The 12,429-nt window shown below is 55.5% G+C and overlaps 1 protein-coding gene across 7 annotated transcripts in view; it reads left to right on the top strand.

Moving 5' to 3' along the window:
• LOC119952071 (exocyst complex component 1-like) overlaps window positions 1-12,429 on the top strand; it is a 121,579-nt gene that overhangs the window by 33,044 nt on the left and 76,106 nt on the right. For all 7 annotated transcript variants that reach the window (XM_038775611.1, XM_038775609.1, XM_038775608.1 and 4 more), the window contains one exon: window positions 10,886-11,113. In XM_038775611.1, the coding sequence (XP_038631539.1) occupies window positions 10,886-11,113 (228 nt within the window). The remainder of the gene's footprint in view (window positions 1-10,885; window positions 11,114-12,429) is intronic.

Genomic DNA, 12,429 nt, shown 5'->3' with positions numbered 1-12,429 from the left:
CGCCCCCTACCTCCCTCTCCCCCCCCCCACTTCTCCCTCTCCCCCCCCCCCCCCACTTCTCCCTCTCCCTCCCCCCTCCCACTGGCCGCTGCGTTCTTGGGGATGCCTTCCCCAGTTTGCCGAGACTCCGGGACGGTCCGCTCACCTCCTCACTCCTCGTCAGCCAGCACGACTGGCTGGCGACTTTAAAAAGCAGGTGTGAACGGCGACGTTGTGACCTTGCGTCGGGACTTCGGCCCATCCGGGCTGGAGAATAGCGGGGATGGCGGAGAATCGCCTTTTTGGCTGCATCGGGCGAATCTCCGTGGTTTTGCGCGCGAAACACGATTACAAAAATTTGGCCGGTTGGGAGAATAGCGGGAGCGCGTCGGACCGGCGTCGCGGGAAAAAACGGCGCAGCACGCTATTCTCCCAACCATAATGACATCGGAGAATCGCGCCCAATATATTTGTAAGTTTGCTGGGGGAGTGAGTGTTCTGCAACAGGAAAACCGGTCATAACGAAAGGTGGTGCTGTGAGCAGGTCCAGGCAGCAAAGGAAAGATTTGCTGTTGCCTTGCTCTGTGGAGTTGTGGCTTAGGGAAGTCCCAGGAGCCATTTTATATCTCTGAGCAGTTCGGGCTTAGGAGATGTCCTGAGGAGCTGAGAAGGTGGGAAAATGTCATTAGCTCATGCTGGAAAGGGCTAGGGTTCAGAAGAAGCCCTGAGAACCATTTATTACTAGTTGTAGCTTTGGAGCCTGGTGAAATCCAGGGACACTGCCAGCCCAGTGCAGATTTTTAGCTATTAAAGAGCTGAAATTGTGTCAGTAAGTAGAATCTGGGGCGAAATTCTCTGCAGACTGTCGTAACGCCGATTTCCGGCGAGAAAAATCGGTGTACATGACTCCGGCGTCGGGGCCTTCTTTTAGGCCGCTATTCTCCGTTCCCGGAGGGGCCAGCAGCTGACTGACGCGATACGCGTCAGTTTCACCAGCTGCGGAAGTGGTGAGACCCGCCGTTTTTTGGAGGAGGAGGAGGAGAGAGACAGAGCCGGCATTTGGGGGGGGGTTCCGGCATTTGGGGGGGGAGGGGGGGTTCCGGCATTTGGGGGGGGGGGGGTTCCGGCATTTGGGGGGGGGGGTTCCGGCATTTGGGGGGGGGGGGGTTCCGGCATTTGGGGGGGGTTCCGGCATTTGGGGGGGGGGGTTGCGGCATCGGGGGGGGGTTGCGGCATCGGGGGGGATTCCGGCATGGGGGGGGGGTTGCGGCATCGGGGGGGGGGGTTGCGCGCATCGGGGGGGGGGTTTGCGGCATCGGGGGGGGGGGGGTTTGGGGGCAGCTGCGTGCAGAGGGGGGGGCGACGGTGCGTTGGCCCCGGGCATCCGTCGCCCCCCTCCTCTGCACGCCGCTGCCCCTACCCCAACCCCCCCTCACCACCCCTACCCCCTTCACCACCCCTACCCCCCTCCAACGCCGCACCCCCCCACCCCCCACCCCCCACTAACGCCGCACCCTCCCCCCCCCCCCCCACTAACGGAGGAAGGAAGGAAGGGGGGGAGGAAGGAAGGGGGGGGAGGAAGGAAGGGGGGGGGACGGAGGAAGGAAGTGGGAGGGGACGGAGGAAGGAAGGGGGGAGGAGGAAGGAAGGGGGGGAGGAGGAGAGAGGGGGGGGTGTGGGTACCGGCCTTCAGAGGGAGGGGGATGGGGTGTGGGTACCGGCGTTGGGGGGGGGGGGGGGGACCCGGCGTTGAGGGGGGGGTGTTGTGGTGTTGCGAGAGATGGGGGGGCGGCGTTGGAGGGGGGTAGGGGTGGTGGGGAGGGGGTAGGGGTGGTGGGGAGGGGGGTAGGGGTGGTGGGGAGGGGGTAGGGGCGGTGGGGAGGGGGGTAGGGGTGGTGGGGAGGGAGGTAGGGGTGGTGAGGGGGGGTGGTTGGGGTAGGGGGCAGCGGCGTACAGAGGGGGGGGGCGACGGTGCGTTGGCCCCGGGCATCTGTCGCCCCCCCCTCTCTGCACGCCGCTGCCCCCAAAACCCCCCCGATGCCGCAACCCCCCCGATGCCGCAACCCCCCCCCCGATGCCGCAACCCCCCCCGATGCCGCAACCCACCCCCCCCCGATGCCGCAACCCACCCCCCCCCGATGCCGCAACCCAACCCCCCCGATGCTGCAACCCAACCCCCCCCCCGATGCCGCAACCCACCCCCCCCCCGATGCCGCAACCCACCCCCCCCCCCCCCCCCCCCGATGCCGCAACCCACCCCCCGACACTGAACGGCGTCAACCATCATCAATGGTTGACGCCGTTTTAAAGCAACTGTGATTTTCGCCGACGTGACCCATGGCCACTACGGCAGGACTTCGGCCCATCCGGGCCGGAGATTTGTGGAATCTAAAAAAAAAATGAAATCCCGCCGGCGCCAGCTGTTTTCAGAGGCTGCCGGCGGGATTTGCACAGCGCCAGTTTTTGGCCGGTCAGAGATTTAAAAACCCTGCGGGAGCGGGAATAACGCCGCTGCCGGCCGATTCTCCGACCCTGCGTGGGGTCGGAGAATCCCGCCCCACGTATGCAGACTCGGAAATCCAGAGGAAAGTAATCTCAGGACACAAGATTTAAACACTGAGAGGTCTGCAGTCATTGAAGCAGTCTAAGCTGGATGGTTGAGGCGCGATCAATAACTACTGAAACGAGGATGTAGTCCGAATTGAAGGCTTTAATCAACAAAGGGCGGAATTCGCAGGGGACCAAATTCGTGAAGGCCGTCGTGAACTCGGCCGAGGTTCACGACGGCCTCAGAGCCCGCTCCCTGCACCTAATTCACCCCCACCCGGGGGGCTTGGAGCGGGCCTCCGTCTTTCTCGGCAGCGACCTCGTCGCTCCGAGAATGACGCGCGTCCGGCGCATTTGTGAAGTCATCCGCACATGCTCGGGTTGCCGGTTTCAACCCGCGCGTGCGCGGATGACTTCATCGCACAGACGGCACGAACCCGCGCATGCGCGGTGGCCGTCTTTCTCCTCAGCCGCCCGGCAAGACGTGGCGGTTTGATCTTGCCGGGCGGCGGAGGGGAAAGAGTGCTTCCGTTTTGGACACTGGCCCGACGATCGGTGGGCACCGATCGCGGGCCTGTCCGCTCCCGAGCATAGTCGTGGTGCTCCCGTCCCAATCGGTCCCCTAGATGACCCAAGCGGGCATCTGGCGCCCGTTTCACGAATGGAGCGAATGTTGCTGCCGTGTTGAAACCGGCGTGAAGGGCCGGCCACTCGGCCCATCGGGCTCGGAGAATTTTCCGAGGTGTGGGGGGGGGGGGGGGGAGAATCGCAGGGAGCGCCAGAGGGGCATAAAAAATGTCAGGGGGCCCTCCCGCGATTCTCCCACGCCACGTGGGGAGCGGAGAATTCCGCCCAAGATGTTGCCCCAGCAGCTCGTGTACAGAAAGAAGGCCGGCTGCTGGGAGACACGGGTTCTTATACCCCGCCTCACTGGGCAGAGCCACATTACATTCCTACCAATGAAATGCAAACACTTGGGCCAATGAGCAGCGAGCCTTTATCAGATGCACTTTTTCGGGGCAGTAGAAGTGCGCTTGCACTCTGCGCATATGTGGCAGTTTCTGGTGACTGTCCTGACCTCCTCGATGGAGTAGGGCAGGTTGCGGATCTTCACGAAATGGAAGAAGCGAGTGATCCCCGGGTGGCAGAGGTCCTCGTGGAGAGCTCGGAGGCGGTCCACTTGTGTGTTGGCACAGGTGCAACGGGACAGGGCATCGGGAGGCTCGTTTAGCTTCCCAGGACGATACAAGATGTCATAGTTGTAGGTGGATAACTCGATCCTCCACCGCAAGATCTTGCCATTTTTTTATCTTGCCCCGCTGTGCATTGTCAAACATGAAGGCCACCGACCGTTGGTGTGTGAGGAGGGTAAACCTCCTGCCGGCCAGGTAATGCCTTCAGTGTCACACAGCTTCTACTATGGCCTGTGCTTCCTTTTTGACCGAGGAGATGCGGATTTCGGAAGCATGGAGGGTGCGCGAAAAGAAGGCCACGGGTCTTCCCGCTTGGTTGAGGGTGGCTGCCAGAGCTACGTCAGACGTGTCACTCTCGACCTGGAAGGGGAGGGACTCATCGATTCCGCGCATCGTGGCCTTTGCGATATCCGCTTTGATGCGGCTGAAGGCCTGGCGGATCTCCGTCGACAGGGGGAAAGTGGTAGTTTGTATGAGGGTACGGGCTTTATTGGCGTAGTTGGGGACCCACTGAGCGTAATAAGAGAAAAACCCGAGGCAGCGCTTAAGGGCCTTGGAGCAGTGAGGGAGGGGGAAGCTCCATCAGGGGGCGCATGCGTTCCGGGTCGGGGCCTATCACTCCATTTCGCACTACGTAGCCGAGGATGGCTAGGCAGTCGGTGCTGAACACGCATTTTTCTTTGTTGTGGGTCAAATTCAGGAGTTTTCTGGTTTGGAGGAATTTGCGGAGGTTGGTGTCATGGTCCTGCTGATCGTGGCTGCTGATGGTGACATTATCGAGATACGGAAAAGTTGCCCGTAAACCGTACCGGTCGACCATTCGGTCCATCTCTCGGTGGAAGATTGAGACCCTGTTTGTGACACCGAAGGGAACCCTTAAAAAGTGGTAGAGCCGCCCGTCCGCCTCGCACGCAGTGTACTTGCGATCAATCGGGCGGATGGGGAGCTGGTGGTAGGCCGACTTCAGGTCTACCGTGGAGAAGACCTTGTACTGTGTGATCCTGTTGACCAGGTCGGATATACGGGGGAGAGGGTACGCGTCCAGCTGCTTAAACCTGTTGATGGTCTGACTGTAGTCTATGACCATCCTATTCTTCTCCCCGGTCTTTACCACCAGAACTTGTGCTCGCCAAGGGCTGTTACTAGCCTCGATGACCCCTTCCTTCAGAAGCCGGTGGACCTCGGACCTGATGAAGACCCGTTCCTGGGCACTGTACCGTCTGCTCCTGGTGGCGACAGGTTTGCAATCCGGGATGTGGTTTGCAAACAAGGACGGGGGATCGACCTTGAGGGTCGCGAGACTGCAGACAGTGAGGGGAGGTATAGGGCAGCCGAATTCAAATGTTATGCTCTGGAGGTTACACTGGAAGTCTAACCCCAGGGGTGTGGCCGCACAGAGGTGGGGGAGGATGTAGAGCCTGTAATTTTTAAACTCCCTCCCCTGGACCATGAGGTCCGCTATACAATACCCTGTGATCTCAACCGAATGGGAGCCAGAGGCCAGGGAGATTTTTTGCTTTACGGGATGGACAGGAAGAGAGCAGCATCTTACCGTGGCAGAGTGAATGAAACTCTCCATGCTCCCGGAGTCCAGCAGTCAGGACGTTTCGTGCCCGTTGAGCAGGACCTTCGTCGTCGCCGTAGAGAAGGTGCGGGGTCGAGACTGGTCCAAGGTGACTGATGCGAGTCACGGCAGAAGATCGGAGTCGTCATCGGGTGGTGCGTAGTCACTCGCGCCGGGGTTCTCGGAGCCGATCCAAGATGGCGGCGCCCACTGGTCGCACATGGCGGGGAATGGACAGAATGGCGGCGCCCGTCCCCTGCACGTGGCGTCGGAAACACAAGATGGCTGCGCCCGGAGGCCGCACGTGGCATTGGGGGATGGGGACGGAGAAGTTCGCAGGCCGCACGGGGCCCTCGGAGAGGGACAGGGCGGCGTCCCGCAGTCGCTGCCCGGGACCGCAGCGACCGCCTTGGCCTGGCAAACCGCAGAAAATGGCCCTTCTTCATGCAGCCCTTGCACGTTGCCGATCGGGCTGGGCAACGCTGTCGGGAGTGTTTTGCCTGTCCACAAAAATAGCAACGGGGCCCAGCGGGGTTTCCAGGGCATCTTGCAGCGCAGGCCTGAGGTGATTCAGAGTCCGTAGGGGAAGGGGAAGCTGAATTCCACGCTGCCCAGGGCGCCGCCGCGCGGTCAGGGGCGTATGAACGGGCGTTTCTGTTCGCAACATCTATAGAGTTCGCAAGGGCCCGTGCCTCCGTGAGGCTCAAAAGTTTCCTTCTCTAACAGTCTCTGGCGGATTTGTTGGGACTGCATACCCGCAACAAAGGCCTCTCGGATTATGAGTTCGGTGTGCTCATTAGCAGAAACTTGCGGGCAGCCGCAGTTCCTCCCCAGTACAAGGAGCGCATGGTAAAAATCGTCTAACGACTTACCAGGGATCTACTGCCTCGTAGCCAGCAAGTGCCGAGCGTAAACCTGATTCACCGGTCAGATGAAGTGGCCTTTAAGCAGTTCTATGGCGGATTCGTAGTCGGACGTGTCCTCGATGAGCGTGTAGATGGCGGTGCCGACACACGAGTGGAGGATGTGCAGCTTCTGCTCCCTCGTCGGTACGCTTTCCGCCGTGCTGAGGTAGCTATTAAAACAAGCTAGCCAATGCTTGAATGTAGCTGCTGTGTTAGCTGCGTGGGGGCTGAGTCGTAGACTCTCCGGCTTGATGCGGAGCTCCATCCTTTAAAATCTTGTTGATTAAATTGCTGCGCGATCAATAACTACTGAAACGAGGATGTAGTCCGAATTGAAGGCTTTAATCAACAAGGTGTTTCCCCAGCAGCTTGAGTACAGAAAGAAGGCCGGCTGCTGGGAAACACGGATTCTTAAACCCCGCCTCACTGGATGGAGCTACCTTACATTCCGACCAATGAAATGCAAACACTTGGGCAATGAGCAGCGAGCCTACTCCACCAATGGTAGCTCACACTCCCAGGTACCGTAGTATCTCTAGTCATACTACCACCATGGTTTTGATGAATTTAAGAGGCTTGATCTTTGAAAGTGAAAACTTTGGAGGGCCTCATGAGGGAGACAACATTTCAAAGAGATTAGTTGAGACTAGGGGTGTTTACTGACATATGAGGCGGAATTCTCCGACCCCCCGCAGGGTTGGGGAATCGCCCGGGGCCGTCGTAAATCCCACCCCTGCCGTGCCGGAATTCTCCGCCACCTGGGAATCGGCGGGAGCGGGAATCACGCCTTGCAGATTGGCGTGCCCCCTGCGCCGATTGGCGGGCCCTCCACGGCGATTCTCCGGCCCGCAATGGGCCGAAATCCCGCCGCTGACAGGCCAATCCCGCCGACGTGGTTTAAACCACCTCTGAGGCAACGGGATTGGCGGCACGAGTGGGTCCCCGGGATCCTGGGGGGGCGCGGGGCGATCAGACCCCGGGGGGCAGCCCCACGGTGGCCTGTCCCGCGATCGGGGCTCACCGATCGACGGGCGGGCCAGTGCCTTGGGGGCACTCTTTTTCTTCCGCCGCCGCCATGGCCTCCACCATGGCGGAGGCGGAAGAGACCCCCCTACCGCGCATGCGTCGGTGTTGACGTCAGCGTCCGCTGACGCCCTGGGTGCATGCGCGGACTCACACCGACCGGCGAATGCCTTTCGGCCAGCCCCGCCGCCGACCGGCGAGCGCCAAAGGATGTTGCTGCCGGTTTTGGCGGCAGTCGGCGTAGGGGGAGCCACTCCGGCACGGGCCTAGCCCCTAAAGGTGCGGAGAATTCCGCGCCTTTGGGGAGTCCCAACGCCAGATTGGTTGGCGCCACTCCGCTACGCCGGGACCCCCCGGCCCGCCAGGTAGGGGAGAATCCCGGCCATGGAATCTGTCTTGATCACATTTACTATCTATCATACACCACAGTGTGTTCAACCACATTTTGCCTACCGTATATACTCGCGTAACATGCGACTTTTGAGCACCTAATTTGAAGCCTAAATTTCGGGGGTCGCATGATACGCGAGGTACAAAAATTGCGGGTGTGAAATGCTGGCCAAGATAAGTCACATAGCATCCAGCTGGCTTTACTCGCGTCGTTCAGCCACTTGCCGTTTCCATTCATAAAAAAATGAATGGAAACGTCAAGTGGCTGAACATCTTCCCATCAGAATGCTGTGGTCAAAATCTGAAGAGTAGTATTCTGATGGGAAGAGTGGATTCTGCTGTGAAAGCTGTTTGTGATTAGAACAGCTGTCCAGCTGGCTTTACTAGCGTCGTTCAGCCACTTGCCGTTTCCATTCATAAAAACATGAATGGAAACGTCAAGTGGCTGAACATCTTCCCATCAGAATACTACTCTTCAGATTTTGACCACAGCATTCTGATGGGAAGATGTTGCACTGAAAACATGGCCATAAAGGCCAAGCGGATTGAAGCCCCTAAATTGTGTGATGCCTCACTAGAGCACCTTTTGAAAGCAGCCAAGGCCGCCATGATGTCCTCGACCCTGCTCTGGCTGCAGAAGGTCCTAGCTCACAAGTCCGGCTCAGGAGGCGATGGCAGGGATGATCCATGCCAATGTTGCTTAGAAGAGGTCAGGCACCCATTGCAGAAAGAGAATGAGTGATCCCGGGGGGGATTCTCCGGGCTGGAGAATTGCCGGAGGGCGGTGTGAATCCCGCCCCGACGCCGGCTGCTGGACTCTCAGGGGCCATTGGTAGGGGCCACCCCGACGATCCTCCGCTCCGCGATGGGCCGAGTGGCTGCCCATTTTCGGCCAGTCCGGCCAGCGTAAATCAAACAAGGTCCTTACTGGCGGGACCTGGCCAGACACCGGGGGCATCTGGCCCTGGGGGGTGCCCCCACGGTGCCCTGCCCTGCGATCGGGGCCCACCGATCCACGGCGGGCCTGTGCCGTTGGGGCACTCTTTCCCTCCGCGACGGCCGGCGTAACGGTCTGCCATGGCCAGCGCGGAGAAGAACCCCCTGGGCATGCGCTGGGGTCATACCAGCATATGCTGCCGCTCCCGCGCATGCACCAACACACGCCAGCCGGTTGGCGCGGCGCCAAGCTCTTGGCGCCAACCCCGCCGGTGCCGGCCTAGCCCCTGAAGATGCGGAGGATTCCACACCTTCCGGGCGGCCTGAAGCCGGAGTGGTTCATGCCACTCCTCGGCGCCGGCACGGCCCGCCCCAACGGTTAGGGGAGAATCCTGCCCCCCCATCTGTGCCGCCAGGATAAGTAACCATCTCATTCCTCTCAACTCACTGACATCTCACTCACACATACACACTGCCACATACACCCTCACATCTCTATCTGGACTCATTTTCTCTGGGGACCACATTCTCATCCTGCCCATGCCTCCCTTCACTACCCACACATGCCAAGGCTCTTTATGAGCTCACATTCACTCTATTTGTCTTTATGCAGGACAAAATCGCACACAATCAGGTAGAGACGTCCCAGACCAAGAGAGTATTCACTGTAACTTGACATCCTCCTCACGAATTTGGTGCATGCCTGTCTGTGCAAGCCCATGCTATGGCCTCTTCCACGGCAGCCTCGGCTTCCTCAATCTCAACTTCCTCCTACCCTTCCCAGTTCTGGAGTCCTCAGTCCAAAAACCGAGCCATTGAACTCGACGGAAAGTACCATGCTTGCGGTGATAATGAGGTGGCAAATACCTGAGGTGGCCAGAAGTTAATGTGCTAGAGAAGAAGACACAGAGGACTGAGTCATGTCAGAATAGCTGCACACCTGCGGAATGTTCTCAGCTGCCTTGGCCCAAGTGTCACCATCGATGCCATAGAGAATGCATTTTCCCATTGCTGGAGATGGATATTCTTGAGGAGCTTTGTCAGGTTGAAGGCATACAGCTACAAGCCTGCTGAGGCTAGTGAAACAGCTCCTGGCACTAGTAGGATTCCATAGTGAGTGGGATGCTGAAGAGATGCTTGAAGAAGCACCACCTTCTGATGTCCGATGCTAGAACTATCTCCTGCAGTTAGGAGGTTGTACCTTCTGTGCAGGATTATGTGGCTGCCACACTGGCATCATCAACCAGGTCATTTGCAGATACCCCTTGTCACCAAGGCGCCAACACTGAATCCAGTGTACTCCCTCATAGATATCCAGAATCTACAATCTAATTAAGATATACGAGTTGTGGGTGCTTCTTGGATATCTGGCACAAACCTACATGATAGCTTTTTATGGTCACAGATCAGCTCTACGTTGAGAGAGTGGAAGCCTTTCCTGTTCATGTGCTGGAATGACTGTTGCCAAGGTGCCTTTACCTCCCTGCACCTGTGGGAGTCCGGAAGTAATTGCAAAGTCCACCGCTCTGCTATTCTGGCTTGCCTGGCCTCTGTCAAAGTTTAAAAAAAAATTTAGAGTACCCAATTCATTTTTTCCAATTAAGGGGCAATGTAGCGTGGCCAACCCACCTAGCCTGCACATCTCTGGGTTGTGGGGGCGAAATCCACGCAGACACGGGGAGAATGTGCAAACTCCACACAGACAGTGACCCAGAGCCGGGATCGAACCTGGGACCTCGGCGCCGTGAGGCTGCAGGGCTAACCCACTGCGCCACCATGCTGCCCCTCTGTCGAAGTTTACGTAATTGTCGGCTTTCACAAAAAGGGCATCGGTCACCTCATGTATGATCCCTGGATGCTGCTACGATAACAGCGAACTGATTTTTCTGATCTCACGATATTTCCCACTCCCACTCAACATGTCGCTCGCCATGGACAGGTCTGGAAAATAGTCCTTTCTCTCAGCTTGAAGCTCCATTTAAAACTAGAGAGGGTATTGAATGTGTACTCAGATGACCAATTTTAATAATTCTTGCAAATTTTTAGTAGTTAAATTTTACTTGATTTTAAGATTGGTCCATGAGTATTGAAGATGTTAAAAATTGAAAAATAATTTAATACTGCAATAACACATCAGTTTATTCATTTGAAATAGGAAAGGCATGTGAAATCATTACTGCTTTTCAGTAAAATGCAACACTTTTTGTCACCAAAAATGTATGTAATTCATGGAACGAAGAATAATTCACCAATTTTTAATTGTTGTATGTGTATATATAATGTTTCCAATCATAGTACACATTATAGATTGTGTAGGTACTAGTGATTGTATTGTGTTTGTCCTTCAGGCAAACATACGATCAATCATTGTGTCTGAGAAGCAAGTAACTGAAATGATGGAAATGATTGATGTGAGTCTCGTTGAAGTGAAGAACATTGAGCAGACCCTTCAAACCTATGAAGAGCTGCTGCAGAGTGTTAAAGAACAAATGGATCATATCCACCAAAGCAATTACCAATTGCAAGTCATTGATTGTAACCAACAAAAACTTTTAGAGGAAGTCATTTTTCTTGTGGTAAGCAAACTGTGTTAGGTTAAAGGTTTGAGGGCTGGTAAGTAAGTTGGTAATTTAAAAACTACTTGGTATATCTATTTTTCTCTTTCGCTCCACAGTATCATGTTATTGACTGTAGTTATGCATCTGTATATGTGCATCTCAAAGATCAATAATTGCTCGGCATCTTCAAAATATATTGTCAGAGTTTAAAGAACAAGAGCCAAGGCTCTATCTCAAAGATAAAATAGCAACCCATAGGAAATGAAAGACCTTCAGATTTTTCTTTGTTGAATTTGTTTATTCTACTTCTGAATTCTTTATTCTTCTCATTGCGGTATCCCTCTGCTATGTTCTGTCAGAGCAAGTTAAAATAATCCATAGTACTGAAGGAGGCCATTCTGGTCATTGTGTCTGCACTGGCCTTCTGAAACCTAGACCCACTTCGCCACCCTATTACCATAACCCCACATCTTTGGACACTGAGGAGCATGCTCAATACACCTAACCTGCACATCTTTGGACTGGGGGAGGAAATCAGAGCCCCTAGAGGAAACCCACGCAGACACGGGGAGGCATGCAAACTCCACACAGACAATAACCCAAAGCTGGAATTGAACCTAGATCCTTGGCGCTGTGAGGCAGCAGTGCTAGCCACTGTGCCACTATGTTGCCAATCCTCCTGCAATTCTTCTGCTGTCAAAATACTTTGCAAGGGTGTTCAGACCGTCTTGGTGATCTCTTTATTGATAAGTCTGTCAGCATCAATTAGATGAACAGTGGACCTCTCAAGTTTTCTTTTGAATATTTTGACTATATGCACAAAGGCAGTATAGAAATTAGCAGAATGGTTTCTTCTTGATACTAAATAGCTGTTAATAACTGTTAAGAAATGTTCAGAACTGTTGACTCACACTTTTAAACCTAATAATTTGAAAAAATGATCAAAGCCAAAAGGCTGAAATTGACACTGCTGCTTCATATAATAATTAGAAAAAGGAGCAAGAGTAGGTCAATCAACTCCTCGAGCCTACACCCGATTCAGTATGATCATGGCTAATTTTTTACTTCCGTTGCACTTTCCTGCCCGCTCCCGATATCCCTTGATTCCCCCAGTGAGCAATAATCCATCAATCTCAGCCTTGGAAATTCTCAATGATTATGAGAATAGCCAGAGTAGGCTATTCAACCCGCTCAGTCTGCTGTGCCATTCAGTAAGATCATGGCTGATCTAATATGGCCTTAATTCCACTTTCCTACCTGTCTCCTAAAGTCCTTGGGCGCAATTCTCCGCACTCACGACGGTGCGGAGAATAGCGGGGTTCGTAAATTTTTAC

The sequence above is a fragment of the Scyliorhinus canicula genome, chromosome 17, assembly GCF_902713615.1.
Source record: "Scyliorhinus canicula chromosome 17, sScyCan1.1, whole genome shotgun sequence".
Classification (NCBI taxonomy): domain Eukaryota; kingdom Metazoa; phylum Chordata; class Chondrichthyes; order Carcharhiniformes; family Scyliorhinidae; genus Scyliorhinus; species Scyliorhinus canicula.
Note: the sequence above shows the minus strand (reverse complement) of the source record. Positions and strands in the feature narration are given on the sequence as shown.